At 42.4% G+C, this 22,450-nt stretch overlaps 1 protein-coding gene across 2 annotated transcripts; it reads right to left on the bottom strand.

Annotated features, from left to right (window-relative positions):
* Positions 1–256: 256 nt before the first annotated feature.
* On the bottom strand, positions 257–22,016 carry taok2b (TAO kinase 2b). Of its 2 annotated transcripts, XM_026315976.1 has the most exons (20): positions 21,496–22,016; positions 18,382–18,522; positions 17,464–17,535; positions 17,268–17,369; positions 16,706–16,751; positions 16,494–16,590; positions 16,123–16,236; positions 14,984–15,075; positions 14,738–14,831; positions 14,163–14,244; positions 13,622–13,789; positions 12,814–13,020; positions 12,265–12,467; positions 11,899–12,076; positions 11,531–11,659; positions 11,143–11,346; positions 10,712–10,951; positions 5,711–5,923; positions 4,122–4,304; positions 257–3,733 (listed from the first exon to the last, which is right to left on the bottom strand). In XM_026315976.1, the coding sequence occupies exons 2-20, from the start codon at positions 18,511–18,513 to the stop codon at positions 2,804–2,806; spliced, it is 3,486 nt and encodes a 1,161-aa protein (XP_026171761.1). In that variant the 5' UTR covers positions 18,514–18,522; positions 21,496–22,016; the 3' UTR covers positions 257–2,803. The 2 variants fall into 2 exon arrangements, with proteins under 2 accessions (XP_026171761.1, XP_026171760.1); XM_026315975.1 differs by lacking the exons at positions 257–3,733; positions 4,122–4,304; positions 5,711–5,923 and having other exon boundaries at positions 7,510–10,951.
* Between the last annotated feature and the right edge of the window lie 434 nt (positions 22,017–22,450).

Genomic DNA, 22,450 nt, shown 5'->3' with positions numbered 1-22,450 from the left:
AAAAAGCAACAGTCAAAACCAGAAAATATTACAGTATAAAAGACAAATACCCACAAATATTCACATTTGAGAAACTAGAACAAAGGCTTCTTTGGTATTTTTATTTAAAAGTGACTCAAATGATTAAAATAATTTACCTAAATGGACTAATCGATTTTGTTTTAGCTCTAAAATAATGGTTAGTTAAGTGCAGCCCTGTAACAAACATCAAATATAGTTATGAGAATACAGTACATCAAATACATCAAGGCAAATGAATGTGTTAATATCAATTTATTGTCTTTTTTAAATTACTTTTTAAAGCACCCCATTTCTTTTCCAATACAAGTGTTAAGACCCTTCTTCCTTCTCCTCCCCAAGCTTGGAATGCAAGCTTGATTTGATTATTTAATAAGGATTTCAGCCCCCTGAAAAATTCTGCAAAACACAGAAGAGCCCCGTGTTGTTTTGTTGTCTTCATCCAGGTGTGATGCAGGTTCCCTGCTCTCACCACGACCTCTGACACTGACAGTAACCCGTCTACAAACACTACCACACTGATCTCCCAACAGAAAGGCCGTCCTGAACCAGTCTTAGTTTATATAAGGAGTTTATGCATGCACTGAGATTCCAACCAAGCATAAAGTAGTAGGTTATACAGGGAATTGTCTTGAGCTGGTGTTTCCGAGTCATACAAACAGCAGGGTGATTGTTTTTTTTCCCCTTTTTCTCAATTAAAATAATACAAAACAACACCAACAAAAAAAAGTCCAGTTATTTATGATATCCTTCAAGTAAATGAGAGCCCAGGAGAAGGGAGAGCGAACCTTTGGGCCTCAGAAGCATCATGTGCGTCATAAAACACTGATCGGTCTCTTTAACTGTGACGACGGGCCGCTCTGGTCACTGCTGCTGTGCCGGCACAAGAGGGGGTGCACGCTCACAGCTGCTCAGTCGTCACCCGTCGCTTCTTCTTCTTCTTCTTCTTGTTTTTCACACATTCTCGACTTGCGCACCCCCCAACCCCACCCCCTGTAGTCCTGTGTGGAAACTGAACCGAAAGGAAATAAATAAAAAGGAAAACCAGCGTTTACATTCCAGTGGCCAATTGTACTTTTTTTTTTTTTTGTTTGTTTTTTTTGTTCATGAATCCAGTGGAGGAGGTCCGAGGTCACGTGAACAGTGGGGTGTCACTGTCGTAGGGGTGTCTTTTTTAAAATTGTTGTGTTGTCTCAAAAAAGTGGCAATATAACTAGACTTCACCGCTCAACACACATACATAAACCATTAACAATTATTAATAACCCCTTATTAATAATCATTAATACCTTGAACACACACCATACCTGACAATGCAACAGTTTTTTTTTTTTTTTTTTTTATAATCTATTATTGTACAGTCAAAAGTGGGCCCTTTTCTTCTCGCAAGAAAAAATGTGAACATGATTACAACAACAATTACAGCAGGATTAGTTATGGTAATATCAACACCTATAGAAAATGCAGTTGGAGTTGTTGCTCTAAATCTTGAATTCAATACTCATTTGAATATATCAAAATTACTATCATTATCTTTGTTACTCTATAAAACCAAATGACTTGTTTTTGTTTTTGATATTCCCATAAATATGTACAGTAAAGATCAGTGAAATGCCAGTGAAACTTGGACAGGTACGGTACATTTCAAATGTGTCTGGTCATGTTTACAAATGTTTTTTTTTTTTGTTTGTTTTTTTTTTTTTGTACATTTATCTCATGCATCGGAGTGACTCCCATAGACACCTAGTGTATGTTGTTTAGATACTCAATATGTCATGGATGCCAGAAAGCCTTTTTTTTTTTTTCTTTTGTATTTGTACATGTCCACTCAAATGTTTTTCCTGATCCCAGCTGCATTTTGAGAAGAGAGTCTCTCGCCTTTACAAACATTCTGTGTGTTCGTATTCGGTTTAAAATCATCTTGCAGTCATCAAAAATCAAAATTTTGATGGCACGACTTCCCTTTAAGAACCCCTTAAAGGCATTGGTGACGTTCCAAGCTTGTTTTTGTGTTTGTTTTTTTATACACTTAATACAAAAAAAAACAAAACAAAAAAAAAAAATCAAGAAAACAACAGTTGTAAATCAATAAAAAGTGTTTTCCTCTAAGCCATTTTTTGTGATTCTCCCCCTTTTTCCTTTCTAGAGCCCAAGTTACGAGTGCTTGCTAGATAATATCTGGACACTACAGACTACATACAGGTACATACACAATGCAAGAAAACATCATTTTCCTTTTTTTTTCCTCTCCCTGTCCTCTCTCTTTCTCCATTCCAGCACAGAACATCATAGAAGAAGACATGGCTGCAGCTCGGGAGAAAAAAAGGCTAAATGTCTTTGCCTCTTCTCACACATTCTATCTCACTTTTATACAGGTCGTATGTAACAAAGATAAAAACATTAAACACAAACCTCCTCTTTTTTTTTTTACCTCACTTTTAACCAGTGGTATTACAGGTGGTTAAGTGCCTCCCTTCTTCTTCTCTACCTGTGAGAATGGGAGAAAACCTCTCTACCCACCCTGAGTCTAAAGAAGCAGGGTGCAGCTCAATAATGTCAGTTTGTCCTCTCTTGGCCTCTGATGTTGACTGGTCTCTTTGCCTTTTTGTGTGTTATGAGGAAAGAGTGATGTCCCTACATCCTCTGTATTTCAGCTACTCTGAGAAAAAGTACGCAAGGCAAGGTGGCAAGCTGAGAGTATTGAGATGCATCCCGTGATAGCTACCTTCCTAAGTCACTGCCACCGTTTTTGCTACCACCCCGTCCACTCTCTTCCTCCTGCCGTCTAAGAGTAGGAGAGGTGGGAGCCATTAGAGATGTGCGAAGTGACAGAGGTGCTTCGGCTCAGGACGCCATCGCTGCCCCCGGCACCTCCGGGCCCCCCTCCAGACGCCGTCCTCCTCAAAGGCTGGGGGCTGTTCCTCAGGGCCAACAGGCTGGGGGCACCACGCACACCCAGCCCACCACCTCCGTATATCCCCCCCTGTGAAGAAGAGGAGGAGGAGGAAGAAGAGGATGGGCCAGATATATTGGGAGGGGCAGGTGGCGGGGGAGGTAGCATGGCCAGGGACTGAGAGGAGGAGCGCGAGGGCAGGTGATGGGAGAAGGGCAGGGGGTGTGGGTGGGCCAGATCACCACCGGAGCCTCGCACTCCGGCCCACTCCCGCTCCCTCTCCTTCTCCCGCTCCCTATCTCGATCCCGCTCCCGCTCACGGTACAGCTGGGGCGTGCTCTGGTGGTGGTAGTGCTGGGGCAGGTGGTGGCGCTGGTGGTGGGAGGAAGACGAAGAGGAGGAGGAAGAGGAAGAGGAGGCAGAGGAGCGGGATGAGTGGTGAACCTCCCTTCCATCTCTCCCTAGCCCCAGGGCCATTCCCAGGCCATGGGAGGAAGAGGAGGAATCGCTCCTGCGGTCCCCTACTCCACTGCCAATGCCGCTGCTGCTGTTGTGGCTGCGGCGGGAGTGTTGCTGCGAGGGCGTATTCTGCGGGTGCATGCCATGGCTCCAGTGACCTGCAGAGCGGGAGCTGGAGGGCGGGGCGTTGGAGTAGCCCTGTTTGGGGTAGGCCTCGCTGGGGATGCCGGTCAGCGCCATGTTGCTGAAGCCCAAACGCAGGCTCTCCGAGTCAAAGGCCTCGATCTCGCTGGCCTGTCGCTCCAGGAGGGTGCGGATACGTTCTGAGCGCTCGTTCTGCAGGGACAGCATCTCCTCCTCAATCTAGGAACAGAGCAAGAGTGCACATGAAAACACCGTGCCAGGTCTGGATTCTAGATTTAGCATTTGCCAACTGGAAACTCACCTGTAGCTCATTTTAATTACGAAATCTACTCTGAAAAATGGTAGACTGAAAGTTCTTGATTTGGCTCTAGACTCATCTACACATTGACTGTGACTTTAAATTTTCACTGAATTGCATAGGATTGAACATCCAGTGGCCTAGGATGGCAAAACGTTAAATCCAAAAACCTGTGATAACAGTCCACTGTTACCTCACTTTGTAAATGACTGATACCCAGTTAACCATCTCCTCTGAGCCTGAATTAACTCCCAAAACTCACCTGTTTCTTGCACAACATTTAAAGGAGCTTAGAAGTGATTCTCTAACCCTCTGCTCCAGCAGGGCGCGCCGGATGGACACCCTCTGCTCCAGGTCCTTGACCTCCCTCTCGTGCTGCGTGTCGGTGTGGATCTTGATCTTGCTCTGGTAGGCGTTAAGCAGCTCCAGCTCCTGCTGCAACTGCAGCCGCAACACCTTGTACTCTGCTTCCTGGGTCTCATCCAATCGCAGCTAAGAAGCAGAAAATAGAGGGAGTGTGATGAAAAATGGCTCTGGCGTGATGGTATAGGCAGCGCTTTTTGTTTTAGTGTCGACAAGGACAAGAAGAGCAAAAGTGAGGTAGAAAAGAGAGAGAGGGGACGTGCACGAGAGCAGAGGAGAGGATCAGGACTGAGAGCTGCAGATTGTTTTGTCAGTGTAGTGTTTTCTCTGCCTGCACATAACGTGCTGAACTCAATACAATAACATGCAACATAAATTTCAGTATAAATATGAGAAATCTGTCAAATAAAATTTCAATCTGGCTTCAGTGAATATTCTACTCACAAACTAAAATGTGGATGTTGTTTCAAAATGTATTATAAAAAATTATAAGAAGTTATCTAGATAAAGCAGTTTAACATTAGTTGAACTACTTTACCCACATATGTGTGTGCTGCCTATCTTAAAGCCTGGTTCCAGGAGAGAGATTATTTCGTAAGACATGCTTCATTTCAAATATATATTTTCTGACCTCAGCACTGAGTTTAATCAGTATGTGGGAAACCTTCCCACAGAGAATTTAACCACAGCAGGAGTAGATGTGTGGACAAACAAGGGAAGCAGGGATTTGGCTTACTAGGCTTACGTGGCACGCCGCCATGAGAGGTAATTAAAATGGCACAGGCCGTTATGTCAGTGAGGAGAAGGAGACATTTTGTTACATCCCATCCACTTCCTGCTATGTTTCATTCATTTAAAAGCCTGGGATTTGTGTGTGTATGAATCCCATGCCAAGAGGCCAGTTAAGGGACTGTACAAAAATTATTATTGGTGTGTGTGTGTGTGTGTGTGTGTGTGTGTATATTGGTCGGGCAGGGGTGGGTAATGTAGGCGCCAGGTTTTGGCAAGGAATAACAAAAAGACTGTATCTCTGGTTCTTTTGCATTAATTTGGATCCTTTAAAAAACTGTCCACTTTAAATCAGACATTATACAAATGCAATCCTAAACTGGTGGAGTAATCTCGGCATGTGGTAACATTATACTACTAAGTGTCTAATACACTAAAACACATTTTTAATATTTACACTACTGTAACATCTAAGATCTTACATTTCATCACTGTTTAGTTTTCTTCCATTAAAAAAAAAAAGATTTACTTCTCACCAGAAATTCGTGATGTTTTGGAGGAGAAATTGCAGAGAAATGCTCAATTGATGGGGAAACCAGATGGTGTACATCGTTTGGTATAAAACTAGAGTGTGTGGGTTTAAGTGGAGATTAACACTGGGGGACTGGGAGGAGGCTGGTTGCCGGGCAGAAAGGCAGGTAGGTGGGCAGGTTGTCAGGCAGGCAGGGCGGCCCCCAGGCCGGGCACAGCAGCAGTGGTGATGTGGTGCGAGTGTGAAGTGAACGACGTCTCCTTGCCTTACTCACAGCCTGTGTGGACAGCATGTCATTGATGGAGTGGTCATACTGCTCGGCCAGGATGGCCAGCTTACGAGTCTGCTCATCCTTCAGCCGCTTCAGCACGGCCTTGTGGTCCGACTTGGGCGTGTTCTCCAGCAGGTGGTTGCGCAGGGCCTTGTACTGACGGGTCTGGATCTTGCAGGTGTCCTGGAACTGACGCTTAATCTGAAGCTCTTTGGACTGGAGGAGAGAGAAGAGAGATGGAAGCAGCTGGACTAAAGTGCTCCTGTGGGTTCTTAAATGAACACAGACATTTTGTTATTAATTGTAATCAAAATTCTGACATGAGTGAAGGTAAAAAATAAAAAAATTTAATTAAATGTTGACTGATACTGTCACATCATGGTTAATCTAAGTTTGCACACTCAAGTGACAGGATGACAAAAATAGATTATGTATGGTTTTATGATATAAAGCATTTTGCAGAAAATCCAAGGAAAAGTTTATAACTCAAACATATATTATCAATTAGATTTCACTATGAGTGACTAGATCTTATAAAACTTATTGAGCTGAAACCATTTCAGATTTTTAGAGAAATTTGTCTTTCTGGTTTTTTTCACTGGTTTGGAGTGGGTGGGGTTTAGGTAGGAAAAGGGTATTTTATGGATCACTGTGGATTTTACAACTTTTCAGTTAATGCCTTAATTAAAATTTCTAATTCTGAGCAACAAAACGATTAGAATATAACATACAGACGCAGTTAAAGGCCCTAACCTTTTTAGTAAGGCTGTCAGACAATAATTACTTAGCAGTTCTGTTTGAAACAAATGTTTAGATGTCAAACCTTATACAGCTTCAGAAAGCAATTAACTTCAGAATGACTCAAAAAGTGTGTTACAGTTGGATTGTAAATTGTGCCTATAACTGTGCATCCATCACTTCATATGCTTAAAACACATTAAACACATTTAAACATCTCACATTAGTTAGATGTAGAAATACACTAAGTCACAGAACCTGCTGGTGAATTTTAGACAAAGGGAAGGGCACAACAAATGACAGCAGAGACCAAATGTGTGATGGTACAGGGGGAGTGGTGGTGAAGAAAACGGTAAAAGGGGTTTTTCTGTTGACAGATCAGGAAAAAAAAGTAAACAAATGAAGACATGGTAATAATGTAAACAAAATTCACAAAAACAAATAAGACAATGATTTTAACACAAAAGAAATTTATTAAAGGAAAAATCTGGAAGTATGACAAAATATTTATCTATGCTTGCGAGCACACAGCCGTACAGTACGCCAACACTCATGCAGCTAAATGAGAAAAACAGGACAACAAAATGCCTACCAAACAGAATGCAGTACTAGTCTTATAAATACTGCATAAATTAAATATTAAAAAAAAAAAAAACAAACAAACAAAAGTGATGTAACTCTGTGGAAAACTCAACACTCAGACGGTGTCACAACAAAACATGTAAACATGCACAGAGGAACAGGAAATAACTGATACTGGAACACCAATGTAAATCAATGGCAAATAAGTTACATTCAAATAAAATAATGTTTGTTGTGAAATGATGTTGCAGGTCACTCAAAAAAAGAAGTGCCACACTTTTTTTTTTGTTCTACCAGGGTCAAATACATTTAAGACTGAGTTTCAATGCTCAGTGATACTTCTATGTACTCAGCATTTATAAGCATTGGTGCAGATTACACTGTTCAACTGTCAAAATAAGAGCATATTTTTTACCTACATTTGGTTCATTTGATCTTGTTTCAAGTAAATGTACAGGTGATTGCATTTTGCAACATGAATGGCACTGAATTAGAGCTGAAATGATTCACTACTGAACCAACAGGAAAATTATAAACTACTAGGTCATCGACTAATCGTTTCGTTCCATCTCTTAGCAAAAATAGTGAAAAATGCCAAAGATTCTCTGGTCCCAGCTTCTCACGTCTGAGGATTTGCAGCTTTTCTGTCATAGATCAACATAAACTGAAATTCTTTGCTTTCTGGACTTTTGGTTAAACAAAATAAAATACTGGAAAACAGGCTCATAGTAGGCTCATAGTAGTTGTGATGGGCATTTCTTCACTATTTTGATGTTTGATAGGCTAAACGTTTAATTGAAAAAAAATATGTATCTGTTTTTCCACACTTGCAATTACAATTACAACTACAATTTCTGAACGGTCTTTGGGACAGTGCAAAATTAAACCAATGTCTTTTATTACTGGATATCTTCACATTCAGTAGTTTCATCAATCTTTGGACTTCTCTAATGATTGCAGGTCTCAAAAGATTGTCTATATGGCTTCATATAAAATAAACTACATAATATTAAATAGGTTTTATTATATACCTAAGTATATTCTGCTTATTTATGCTTCTGCGATATTTGTAGGATATGTCACTTCACAACAGACCTAACATTTGTGCAAAGATATAACTAGACGCTCAACTGCTGCAGATCTATTATAACTAGAGGGAAAAATATCTAAATGTTTACATGGTAAATCATAAGATTATTGCTTAAAGTGCAATAAAAAAAAAAAATATCTGAATGAGAATGAATTCACCAGCTGTAAACACCCAATGATGTCTAAAGATGGAACGATGATCTGGATATACTTCGTGTTCCAGCTAAATAATCCCAAACTTTATTTGAAGTCATAAAATGCTAAATATCTCTCTGCTTCGACTTCTAAACATCAATGATATCAGATATCCTACAGTGGTCCCAGATTATTTCTGCTGGTTATTGCACGTTTATATTGACTGCCAGCTAGTGTTCAGGGAGATGTTAGTGAAATATGGATCTTCTTTTTCACAGTATTTAGCTTTTGGGGAGTGAAGCTGTGAAGCTATGCAACACTGTAAGATTTGTTCTAAGCACTGAGAACACAGTGCACTAATGAGAAATAAGATGACTATAAAGAAAAATAAGAGATTGCACAAAAAACGGTCTTAAAAATAACCATAAAAACATTTGTCTTACAAATTAAGAGCAACATAATAAAAACAAAACAAAACAAAAAAAAAAAAAAAAATCAAGGAAACTTTAAGGAACTTTTACAAAAAGCAAAATCTTAAAACTTCACTGGGTTTAGTACAGTAACTGTGGGTTCAACTGCATGTTTACATTTCCAGACATCACTGATTTGACAGCACGGTACTTATTTTGGTGAGCTTTTACAGCCAAAATCACTTTCAGCCAGCATGAAATTGTGTGCTTGGTAAAATATGTCTCATCTTCAGAAAATGTCACCAAAAGCCCATTTGGGAAATGAAAAAGACACACATGCTGTGGTTGAACAATGGAACATAGAGAATGATCACACTCACACACACTAGCCCACTTCTCCCCATGCTTTCCTTCAATTTGTCTCACACTCCCATTATCTCCACGGTCGAATTTTCCCCCTGACAAACCTTCCAGATGGAGTTCGCCTCAACCCACATTCCCACCTCGTCTCCTCACGAAAAATCCGCTCCCTCTCCTCTCTTCTTTGTCTCTCCCTCTCTCTCCTCCTCCTGTCTCTCTGTCTCCTCTCCCTCACCTCCCTGGGCAGCAGTTGGGGCAGCTTGCTTGGAATCTCCTTCTTCAAGATGCCTAAAGTTTGGAGTTTGGTCCGGACTTTGAGCGGCAGCTTCTTAATGACCTGTCTGGCTAGTTTTAGGGCTACAGAGTTAGCCAGGTCTGCCAGGACCCCGAGGGGGCGTCTACTGAAACGCCTCACCCAAAGCAAGCCCTTGGCCAAGGCAGAGGTGTTATTACAGCGGGTCTGATACTCTAAAGGCAAACTCTTTAGCGGGACTGGGATTTTGGACTGGCGAACACCCCAGTTGCGTCCAGCTTTAGGAAACATCTCATAGAGGTTACGCTCAGCCATGCCTCCCAGGACTGACTGACACATGGCAAACAGAGGTCGGGGGAGTCGGAAAAGAACGCGCATGCAGAGGCGGTTGACTTTGCGGGGTGCATGCTGGAGGAAGTCACGGGCCGGCCTGACGATCAGCACCACCACCAAGTAGAGAGACAGGAAGAGGGAGGGAGAGCTGAGGAAGGAGGCTGAGATTAAAATCATGGGGATGTAATAAATCCCCAAACTGAAGGAGAGTCCTAAACTGAAGAGCCCGCTGGCCCAGAGGCTGAGTGACAGGTAGGTGGAGATAGACAGAGAGCAGCAGGAACGAAGGAAGAGGTAAGAGAAGAAGAGTGCCAAGAAGGCAAGCTCAGCGGAGAGAAGAAGAGAGGCTACCGAGGGCAGAGGAGGTGAGCGACGCAGAGAAAGGAGGAAGACGGAGAGCAGCAGCAAGGTGAGGTTGGAGGGCTGGGCAGCAGCAGAGAGTGAGAGGAGGAGGCAGATGGCATGGGAGAAGAGTGAAGGGAAACAAGTTTGGACTGGGGGAGGGGAAGGACGAGGGGAGACGGATATGGCCTCCAGCTCCTCTGGTGTATCGGGGAAGTAAAACTCAGACAGCTCATCAATCTCTCGCCCGCGAAATCGTCTCTTTTCTGGCGATGGGAATGAGATGAGTTCTGATGGACAACCATCCGCCACGCCCCTACCCTCCTCTTCCTCATCATTGTATACGTGTGCAGGTTTGATAGGATCCTCCTCATAGTCCCACTGCACTCCTTCTACTTCCCTTACCTCTTCCCCTTCCTCACCAATTTTCCATTCTTTGTCACTCTCGTTTTCTCCAACATCCTTTCTCTTTGGTTCACCGTTGTCATCGACCTCATCTTTCCTCTCAACCACAGGAACACTCATACCATCCACCTCCTCTACGTCTGTGAAAATATCATCATCTCTGAATTCCACCATTGCTCCATCAAGCTCATCCTCGTCATGCGACATCTCCTTAGCTACCACCTCCCTTTCCTTTTCTAACTCGCCATCCCCTCCATCCTCCACCCCCACCTCGCTGCCCCAGCTGTCTCCTGGCCCCTCTGTAGTCTGGATTTCCCCCTCCTCAGGAGACCCCTGGCCCTGGGTGCTCTCACTCACTTTGAGGCTCTTGGGCTGTTGGCGGACCTCCACGGCGTGTTTCTGACGCAGCTCCTGCTCACGCCTCTTGTTATACTCCATCTGGTTGGTGAGCTCCGTCTGGTGCTGCGTGCGGATCAGCTCAGCCCGAGTACGCTGCACCAGGCCCAGCTGGCGGAACTCCAGCTCCTGGGTGGACTCGTGGTGACGCAGCAGCATGGCACATTCCAAGTCCTTCAAGGTTTGCTTCTTGTTTAGATCCTGGAGAAGAGAACAACATGAAAATAAAGCAGACAGGTTTTTGTAAGTATAAGAAAAGTTTACACTAAGTAAACATAGTCACACTGCACATCAACCCACACCTCTGCTAACATGATGGAATCCTACTAAAGATGATGTTTTTAAAAACTCTTTAAAAGAATTACTTCTTGATCTGATTAAAATAACGATACCTCTCGGAGCAGATCCTGCTCCAGGTTGTGACGTGCCAGCAGCATCTTCCTCTTGTACTGGCGACACTGTAGCTCATAATACTGTCTCTGCCGTCGCAGCAGACCTGCCTCTTCCTCCGCCTGCAGCTGCTGCAGACACTCCTTCTGATGCACCAACCACTCTTGTTTCTCCCGCTTTGGTGTCGACTGGTTCTCGTTCAGTTCCTTGAGTGAAAAAATGACAAACTGTTTATTAGTAGCCTTCTAAGTTGCAGGATAGTAGTGAAAGTGAATGGAAGATGAAGTTGATGCATAGTGGCATAAGAAACACTGAAAGCTGATCGACAGCCCAGCAAATAGTGGTGAGCTGCTGCAGCAGCTGACTGGTGACAGCAGATGACAGACAAACCTCTTTGAGCTGCTCCTTGCGCTGGCGATACTGTCGTTTCTGGGACTCTAACAGACCAGTCAACTCTTTCTTCTGCTGGGCCAGGATGTGCTGCTGGAACTTCTTCTCCTCAGTCAGGACTGCCTTTGTCTGAAACAGAATAAAACACACATCTCATAACATCAGGGCTGGGAGAAGAACACAATAAAATAAGAGGTAAAACATGCAAAATTTTCCAGTAAACCTCATGTATGTCACTTATCAATCATTTTCCTCCTCTGTTTTCTGAGGGAGTTATGGTGTTTCTCCTTTCTCTTTCTGTCTACACCACATTTCTGTCCAAGCTAAATGGTACTTGACCATCACTAATTCCTCCACCACAACCCCACCTCCTTCTCCAGGATAGCCTGGTGCTTCTTGCCAAGCTTTTCTCCCTCCATTGAGAAGTTGTTCCTCTGATTCTCCAGCTCTTTGTCCAGCCTCAGCTGATGCTCGTCCATCTCTGCCTTCAGCTTGTTCTCCAGACCCATCAGCTGCTTCTGGTGCTGCCGTCGCATTCGCTTGTACCTGTGAGGAGACACAGAGCAGGACGTGGGCATCATTTTTACTGACAGTTTTATAAGGTGGCCACTTAAAAGCAATTCAAACTGTAGCTGTGATTAAGGGCTACACAAATAAACTTGACAAGTGCACACTTCCTCTTCCTTTTAAATCAATATATGCATGAATGCTAGCTCGCACAATTGTCCCCTTACCCAGACATCTGCTCTCTCAATGCGGAGCCCTGCTCATGTTCCTGGATCTGACGAGTGACGAGTGAGGCTGTCCGGATGGTGGCAAAGTGGTCTCGTCCTCGGCGACGCCTCCCTCCTCCGCCGCCACCGCCGCCTGCAGACGGAGCTTCTCGCTGCGAGTCAACCTCTGGCTGATAGGGATCATCGTAGATGTTGTCATGGCTCTACACAGTGGAGAGGAGAAAAAAAAGGGGTTTGGCTAACCATTTAAATCAATGTTATACTAGAACTAAAAATCTAAAAGGTCATTTAACATTTGGAGCTTTGTCTCAGTGAGAATCCCACTGAGCGGAAGTCCACCAAAACCTGAAGGCATTTGGTCTAGTGAAGCTGCTACCATGCTGTGTGGTGATTTTCTTCTTTGCTCTGTAGGTGGAAACACTGACATGTCTGCTGTGCATCTGCCAGTCTGTCCTAGTCCTGCTGTCAGTTTCCTTTTTCTGAGGGTGAGGCAAATTTGCATGTGTGAAAGCGGTCTGACAGAACTGACGGTTTAACATTTAGACTGACCAGGGGCTTCTGCAGGACAGAGCTGTTGGAGGTAACGGTGTGCTCCCCCTCCTGCATCATGGCCATCTCCCCGCTGTCGTCTGAGCCGTCTGCCAGGCTGTTGACCGAGCTGCTCTGGGAGCTGGCGCTAATCGACATTGATGGCAGGGAGTGAGAGCTCTCCATGCTGTTAACCGTGCCGGTGCGCAGCATATACTGCTCCACATCCTGGTGGAAAGAATAACAGTAACTTTAAGTTAAAACTGTCTTGATGATGATGACCAGGGTTTCTTCTTAGCAATGGAGTTGGCGTACTGGCCAGTTTAAAGTGTACAACAAGATCATCTTCTAACTGAGCAGACACAGGCCTAGACCTCAGACAGGAGCAGTCCCGCATTCTCTATATTCCTTCCTTCCTTCTTTATTTGTTTGACTGGAGTCTTAACTGTAGAGTTACAGCAGCAGCTCAGTTATTCAAGTGCACCATATGCTTCTGCAGATTTAAACCGGCATTTCCATTTTCATATCACATTTACAAGAAAATAGGAAGAAATAAAAGACTCTACACAGTTTTTGCACAGAATCATTTCAAGTGTTCTTATTTTATGCTAGTGGCATAAATGCAAAACTTATCAACTTATTACCCAACTTCCAAACCAACACAAATAATTTTCAGCCCTATCCAAGTGATATCTATAAGTAAGAGCCGAAGCCCAGTGTTCCATCAATTACTTTGTCTCTAATTTTATGGCAGCCCTGTCTTTTTTTTTTTTACACTATATTTACCTGCTGCTATGTTTGCCTCTTCCTCATCCTGTCTCATTCTTACCTCTTCCTCATCGCCTCCTTCTGGTGCAGGACCGTTGTGTGCCTCATGGAAGAGGATTTTCTTCATCTTCCGGTACTGTAGGTTGTCCAGCTCACGGACAGCATCCTTGGTGCGTGCAATCAGGTCCATCACAACTGTCATGGGACGCTCTCTGCATAGGAAATGGTGCTGTATGGACAGAGAGGATCACAGAAGGGAAGATGAACAGAGTCAGGAGCTCAACAGTCACTGGACTCTGACGTTCTGAAGCCAAAGTCCCTGAACATTATGATGAACAGATGTGAAGCCTATATGGGAGTTGGGGTGCTGCTTTGGAGCAGTGTGACTATTGCTCTGATGTTGATCTTGATTATTTTCCTATACAGAGAGATTATGTTTAACCTGTTGATCAGGGTGGGGCATACTGTCTTATCTCTTTAATCTGATTAGACTGGTGAGGAGGAAACATCATGTTTCATTAGAGCTACTTGTGTGATTCTACAAAAACCCAACAAGGTTATGTTTAAGGGATATTATGGTTAATCTGGTCTGTGCTTCGTACCTTGAGCAGCACATCAGAGGTAGGTCTGTCCTGGGCGATCTTCTGCAAACAGGAGTCCACAAAATTGCGGAAATAATCCGACCTGAAAATATTACAATGCCATTATAAGATGCACTAATTACATTGACATAATCAATTTTGACCAGTGTTACAAGATATTCCTGTTTAAACCTTTAGCTTAAGGCCCCATACAGAATTACCTATTTCACCTAACACAGGAAGGGCTGTGGGTTCGATTTGTTAAATAGACACAATAAAACCTTTGTTGTAACCATGTGAGCAACTAAGTGGAACAGACTAAATCTTTTAATTCTTTCACCTGCATGTTACCAGCCATGGTTCCATAAAATCACCAAAATCATCTCATACACTGCAGACGCCTCCTGATAATACTTCTCTTCATAAACTGAATTTGAAAAGTATTCATTTGAAAAGTCTCCAATAACATTACAGGCTCTTTAATTTAAGCATAATGCGTGAGATTATCTCAACACAAGAAAATGCTAATCTTCACAATAAAAATCTTATTTGCCTGAAAAGACACAGACTTGTTAGGAGGTTTCATCATCTCTCACCAGTGATTAGACTGCAACACAGGGCTCTCATTCTGGGCGATGTGGTATAAGGCACTCATAGCATTCATGTTGAACAGAGGAGGCTTCCTTTCCGCTACACAGTGACAAAGCACGACATCGCGGGACAGAGAGTGGCAGATAAGAGCAAGATCAAAACACAAAAAAAGAGAGAAGCTGCTGCTGCTTTTAGCTTTGTAAATATTAAATATACACACACACACGGACCATGTTACAGTCATCTCTTACCCAGCTCTATGCAGGTAATGCCAAGTGACCACACATCCACCTTGCCATCGTACTGACCCTCGTCCATGGCCAGGATCACCTCAGGGGCCATCCTGCATGGACGAAACAACAAAGCAAATTCAGCCATTTCCTGTTTCCCTTTGATGCTGGACCAACAGAGAGCAGCACCCCAGGGCTCTCTGTTGGTCAAGGATCCACACCACGTCAGTGTTGTGAGGGTTCGGCTGCTTTATGAACAGTAATGTGCAGCTGATGGAATCTGATGTCCTTGCAAGAAATACGCAGGTTATTCAAGTAGTGACTGAAATATGACATAAAAACATTTTCATTTTGATAAATAATATGCAAATAAATATCAGCAAACCAGAGGAAAACATCACTTTGGACTCTTGGGTTCTCAGTTACTTTGCAGATCAAAACTGTTCAAGTTTGAAATTCACTTTGAATTCATTTGCACCATTCAGGCAGATAAACAGCTTATTTCGTTAGGTAACTTTTTATTTAAGTTTGAATGAATTCTACTTTTTAATCATTTATGGTGTGTATTTTTCTAAGACGACCATTTAATGTGTATAGTTTTGACATCAGCCTCATTGTTCGACCCTTTTCACCTGGCAAAGCTGCATTAAATGTTGCTAATGCAAACTGAATATTTTCTCTACTGCTACATTAAAAACACTCAACTGGCGACATATCAGTCGGCTTTTATTGTGAAGCAGCCACAGGAAACAACCTAAACTGATGATTAAAAATGTGTCTGCAAATCACGATGGAGGTCATCTCAAAGTATCTGCTTAGTTTCCGCTTGTTGCCTGTCTTGTTAAACTGCACTTGTTACTACTACTGCCAAATCTCAAGGACGTCTACTTTAAAAATGGCTTGTAAATGTGTTGTGACACATGTCCATGGCCTACAAGTGACAGTGTTTGGTGGAAGCTAAAAAAACTGCAATGACAATTTTTACCAGCAGGGACTTTAGTCTGTTAGGCACAGCAGGAGGATACAGACAGAAGAAAGGTGCAAGCTTTGCCATGTGTGGTGTAAATTCGTATGAATCCGCCAGGAGGAAGTGCTTCCAAATCTAATCCTAATCATCTCATCCAATGACAAAGACAAACATGATGAGTAAAAATGTTTACCAGTAAGGTGTTCCCACGAAGGAGTTGGCTGGGGCAACGATGGAGGCAGAGCCAAAGTCTCCCAGTTTGACCTGACCTGGCTCTGTTAGCAAGATGTTTCCTGCCTTTACATCCCTGACAGACAGAAATGATCAGGTTACAGAAAGTGACAACAAATCAAACAGAAAGACATGAGGGGGGAAATTATACAGTTACAGGCTGGCATGTAGCAAGAAGCACTACAATGTGTAAGCTCAAACACCATTACATAAGCATATCTTAGCTAGCACAGTTTGTGCTTTCTCCCCTGTATTTGTTTTGTCTCTTGTCACAAGTGTGGGGGAGGAGAGCAGAACAGATACAGATAGTGAGAAATGGAACAGGGGGGTTACCTGTGAATCATGTTATGAGAGTGAAGATACACCAAACCCTGCAATGCACCATGGGTTATGGCAGCTATTTCCACTTCCTGGAGAGGTTTTTTGTGGACTGATTGTAGAGAGAAAACAGATGACATCAGGCACTGTTTGCTGTGGACAACTAAAATTTGTAATAACTCATTAGTGTTTTTTGATTTCTCATTTGTGTGTTTTTTCCTACTCACCTTCTAAAAGGTCAGAAGCTGAGCCCAAACAGTACTCCATCACCAGCTGGGAGAGAGACAGAGCTTGTGTTAAAGTGCATGCTATTTTAAGGAGTCTAACCCAGGAGCACTTTTAACTTTAAAGACCTTTTCACACTTTGCTTAAATGGAAGGAGGACTGGAGGGCACTTTTCCCTGAGCCTTCAATATATTTATTAAGGTGTAACTCATCTGCAGCCCAGAAAAGCATTTTTATGTCCACCTATAAATGGACATCTGAGGTTTGCTTCCAGAGAGCTGGAGTCTGCCAGAATCTGTATCAGATTAACTAAATGTGTCAAATTAGCACATTCCTAGTCATGTACAGTAAAAAGTACATTATGCCTCATAACAATATTTATAAAAACACACTTCTACAACACAGCAGGTAATTGCAACCATTTTATCTTTTAGGACATTTTCACATCAATACAAACAACAGTGATGGTGTAAAGAATAGATGTCGCTACGTATTGCACAATTAATCTATGGTTAGCATTACATACATGCACAAGCATGTACGCACGCACGCACACACACTTACCCATGCTGTGTGCTCTCTCAGGTAACAGCCACGATACTCAACAGTGTTGGGGTGGCGCAGTTTCTGGAGGAACTTCACTTCCTTGATGATATCCTGCCATTTCTGGAAGTTGAGCAGAGCCACAGTCACTGAGAAGCAGCCCTCAATAATAAACTAACCCTACACCCTAAAGAATTAAGGGATTGCCAGGTCCTACCTCATTGGACTGTTTGCCGCTATAGGACATCTTCTTGATGGCCACCACCTCATTGGTGCGGATGTCATGGGCCTGATGTGGAAAGATTGAACACAACAGTGATGTGACATACTGTATTTTCACAAAATACTTGAGAATTCTGGTTTTAAATCGCTCATTTTTATATTAGACCCAATAAAGACATCACTGTTACATAAAACAAGGAATTCTGCTGAGCCTCCTCCTCGCTTCTCCTCTGCCTTCTCCTGTCACTCCCTTCATCCATGACCAGCTCCTTTTCACCCTTCATTAAACAAGCCTTTTCATTCACCACTCACAAGTTGTCCTTTGTCCTTGACTATCACTGTTTTTACCTTTTCTGTCTTCTGCTACCATTCATCTACAGCTGACAGGTTAATCCACCTTGTCCTCTAATTGACAGTACCACTATTAGCTTCCTTGCAATCTAACATGCACCATCTCTGACCCACAGCACAGTATCTCCACTGAGTCTATACTGTACTTACCTGCTGCATTCATGACCATGGCCTTAAATTAAAGGATATGTAAGAGAAGTACTTCATTTTATCCATGTTGTGTTATTTTATACATTTAGGGTTGTAGCAAATTACTGCTTCTTTACCAAGCAGTAGATGCTTTAGTTTGTTTTTATTGTTTTATTCTGTATGATGTCAAATTTGCAGAGCCCCAAGTGATATCTTCAAATTATTATTTCAGACCAACACAAAAGAAGAAAATAAAAAAACACATTTTGAATTTAATGATTTTCATTTCAAACAACCTAAAAGTCAGAGAAATGAAAAGCCCCTTCCATGGTCTCAAAACAACAATTTGCTGTGAACAACTAAAATGCATGTGAACTGTGGCACCAATAGCCCATTATGTTTACAGACCTAAACACCAAAGAAAGCAACTCACGAAGTATACTGCTCCAAAGCTCCCATGGCCGATCTCCCTGAGATCTGTGAAGAACTTCTCAGGATCCTCCCTGGAAAACAACTCCGCCACTTCCGGGTCCTTCAGGCTCCCGGCCCGCACACTTGACGGCATGGCCAGCGCCTGATGAGCATGGAACACACACACACACACACACACACACAGGGTGAGCGTTTGTTATTTGGAAAGATTACAAACATTTGTGCTGGACACACGAGCTGCTGAGATAATATGGTCTTGTCTATCACACATTTGACACACTTAGGCATCATGTTTATAGTAAAATGCCAGAGGAGACACCAAATAAATTATTTATTTAAATAAATTACACATATGCATGAAAACCACTTTGGTTGATGTGGAAAAGCACATCCTGCTCTACATCTGCATTTAAAATGCAACACTACAAAATATGTCTGTGAAGATTCTCAGTTGCACTACAAAAATAAATCTGTTTTGGCTCATATAGATGGAAAATATAAGTGCCCATCAACTTCCAGTGTCCTCCACAAACCTACTCATTCGCCCATCTTTCCATCCAACGCTTCATATTGTCATTGCATGCTAAAGAACATCCCTCTCTGACATTGATTTTGTGTGGTCATTCACTGGTCCTTCACCAGCCCTGGACACTTGACAACATGACCATCGGGTTTAGCAGGGTGCATGATAGATAGATTAGACAGATAGAAGCACTTTATTCATCCCAAACTGGCAAATTCCACTGTTGCAGCAGCATCTTACAGGCACTCAACATAAATCTCACAAGGAAAAGAAAACAATATAAGAAAATAGAGGAATGTAGAAATTATATACAAAAAACAATATACAATAAGTGAGCAAACTAACAAACTAAACACTATAAAAACAGTAAAAAAACTACCGTATTTTCCAGACTATAAGTCTCACTTTTTTTTTTACCCCTGTGGCTAGTAGTGCAACTTATATAGCAAAGTGGCTTATACATGTATATTTACAGTCATTTTGTTGAGTAGTCACTAGTGTTAACTAGTGTTAGATGGCACTCTTGACTCAACTGAAGACAACATTAGACCACAGAAAAACTAAAAGTGCTTATGTTCATGCTAAACTATAGCTCGTAGTGCAACACAAGTGAAAATGCTGCCCAAAAGAAAGAGCTATGCTGCAGACTTCAAAGAGCAGGTAATAAAATATGAAGCTGCAACAAAGTTTGGAGTGAGTGTCGGGATTAAGACAACTGTTTGACCTTCTCCCTGACATTGGTAGTGATGTTTAACATTACTTGACACTGAATGGATTTCGTAATACATCGTACAGTGACTATTACGGTTTGTCCAATAATGGTTATGAAAAGCCAACTCTGACTGTTTTAAATTTCCATTAAGCCATAAAAATTTGGTATGCTTTGCTATATCATATTGCATTGCTCTGCAATGTGTCTATTGTAAGAGCAAAAATTGCAGTGTGGATACTAAAACAATAGATTGTTGACGCCAGCAAAAATATCTCAAATAAAGTTGAAACAGTGGCCATGTTAAGAATTCAACACTACAGTACAGTGCAGATTATAGTCTGATCAGTACTGAAATTCTCAATATGATACCAATATTAGGAAATTTTAAACATCTAATTATGGCTGGCAGTATTTTTTAATCACATAAAAAAATCTTGAAATGGATCCTTTAGTTTTGTTTCTGTGACTGAGCAGTGCATTTTACAGGCTTGGTTTGGTGCATTTATTGGTCTAGCTCTAGTACAGAAAGACATCTCTCTGAAAAGCAGCATACAATGGCATGCCAAATTTTCCCAAGATAAAAGTAAACTGCCAACCTGTTTAGCAGGCCCATGATTTGCCAACTGTGTAGGAATGGTGTGACCACAAGTTTTACCTTTATTTTTAAAGCATGACAACCTCTAACAACTTTTTGCTTGATAGGTCTCGGAAATATTAATCTGAGGTATCTTTAGCAATGATGTAAATACAGCACCAAGGGACAACATTTCTGTAACAAACGTGGATGATAGAGATGCAGATCAGACAGAAACATAACCCGAAACCTGTGCTGTAGCAGGCTGCACAATATGACAACACACAATGTGAAACATCTGTCATGCATGATGTTGGTCAACTTCTACAATCAGGAAACATTAGATGTCTTTTAAAAAACGCTGAAACATTTCCTTGTAACTCCAGTGACCTTGTTTACAGAACTGTGTTTTCTAGAGTGTCGTGTGTATTTCTTTTCTTCCGCATTACATGTCAGGGGAATATAGGTTTACAAAATCCCAGCAATTACCATGTTAGATGTTTGCTACTACAGCAACTGCTTATTTATGACAGGAACAGTCTGTGAAGTAAACAGCCTTGCACAGGGTATATTGTTGGTCATTAGGATTTGTCAAAGGGTTAGTGCGAAGACACAAAACATGATCCTCATTTTGAAGTGGTCAGTAAATTTACCAACTGAGGCTACATGTTAGTATTTCCAAACAATTTAAAACGAATATGTATCAGATGAAAAATATCTTTCATGGCTATCCTGTTATTGTCAAAGAGGAAGCATCAAAGAGCTTCCCTTTGAAAATGAGAAGTTCTTTATATCTTACAGGCCTCAACCAAACACCCAGGCATGTCATACACATCTCAGTCGTGCAGAGATAAACGTGACTAATACTTCAATTATGTAGTTTAATGTGACCTAAATGCTGCTTGACAACCTTGGATCACGATGAGGGTATTAAGGATAAAAAGAAATACATACTGCCCTTGGCTGTTGAGGCACAGCAGTAATTTTCTAGGTATGTGCCTGTCATCAGTATCATGTCCAGTGAGCAACCTAGATGGCTTTTGCACTTGGCTGGTCAATTAGAATTTCTTTGGTCTTTCTCCCCAACGACATGCATGAGATGCTTTCACCAGCAGACAACCACCAGCTCCAGCCTGAGCGGGTGTTCAGGGTGCAGGCCAACAACAACCCTGCATGTCAATGTCAACCTCCCCAGGAGCTGGGAATCGGGTAGCGGGTGGTGCCAGCTGCTCATTCCCATGCAGACAGAGGTAGAGTGGTGCATTGGGTTGATTGAGCTCAATGAGTGATTTACAGCATGTCTTACCGTGGCTTTTGGGATCCACTGTAGCTAGCTCTGGAGCTAGCTCACTGGCCTGGCTGGAAAATACTGGTCTCACTCCCCTTTCCTCGGCACTGGGGTCTATTCAACACGAGCAAACCACATTCTGTCTGTCTGCGTTGTTACTCGAACTCCTCTCCATCCCGGTCAATTTGACAGCTGGCACGACTCGACATGAGCCAAGTGCCACCCAAAGAAAGCGACTGACGGCTGCCAGCTGACCCGGCCAGCTAGCGGCAGAGCTGTCTGCCAAAGAAAACCCGAGGCTAGCTCTAGCCGCTGTTAGCAACCCCGCTAACTAAATAACGGAACGCCAGGAGCTGCCTGCGACGTTTTCAATGGGACACCGATTCATTAATTTCCACGGGTCCGCTCCGTGCTCCGCTTTGTGCTGTCATTACGTTAGTGCCGTCCGTGGATTTCATCTCCACTTCGTGTTATCCCCATTTTGCTCGGCTCTCATCCGTTTTTGTTCAGGACTTCATGATGGCGGAGCGGGGCGGGAGCCGAAAGGAAACCGGAAGTGCTCTTCTTCGACGCCCCGAAGCAGGCGTATGGGCTGCAACGGTGCCCCCGTGTGGCCGGAGATTCATTTCTAGATTTAAAAACTACATAACCCAAATAATGACGACATAAAAAGTGAAATAATATAACATATATATATATATCATATATAATAATAATAATAATAATAATAATAATAATAAGGCCTGGGAAGGAAGTAGTTAATGCTATACGCGATACAATGATGTGACTATTAGGTATCCATCCATTTTAACAGTGATCAGTGCATGTGTTGGCAGATACCAGGTAACAATATGTAATCTTTGATGCGAAATAAAGATGCTATAGATATTAATTTAACTAATACATAAAGCACTAGAAATTACAGACAGACGTGGCATTTGTTATATCATAATCTTCCAACACTTTTAGGTTT

The sequence above is a fragment of the Mastacembelus armatus genome, chromosome 19 (assembly GCF_900324485.2).
Source record: "Mastacembelus armatus chromosome 19, fMasArm1.2, whole genome shotgun sequence".
NCBI classification, from domain to species: Eukaryota; Metazoa; Chordata; class Actinopteri; order Synbranchiformes; family Mastacembelidae; genus Mastacembelus; species Mastacembelus armatus.
The sequence above is the reverse complement of the archived record's forward strand: the minus strand, read 5'-3'. Positions and strand labels throughout refer to the sequence as shown.

What these genes read in the sequence shown, in the direction of transcription:
- taok2b (XM_026315975.1), bottom strand. Translation starts at nt 18,513, where the DNA reads ATGCCGTCAAGTGTGCGGGCCGGGAGCCTGAAGGACCCGGAAGTGGCG. An exon ending in TTGAGAGAGCAGATGTCTGG is followed by an intron (nt 12,077 to 12,264) that starts GTAAGGGGACAA and finishes GTCTCCTCACAG; the next exon opens with GTACAAGCGAATGCGACGGC. An exon ending in GCAAGGAGCAGCTCAAAGAG is followed by an intron (nt 11,347 to 11,530) that starts GTTTGTCTGTCA and finishes TTTTCACTCAAG; the next exon opens with GAACTGAACGAGAACCAGTC.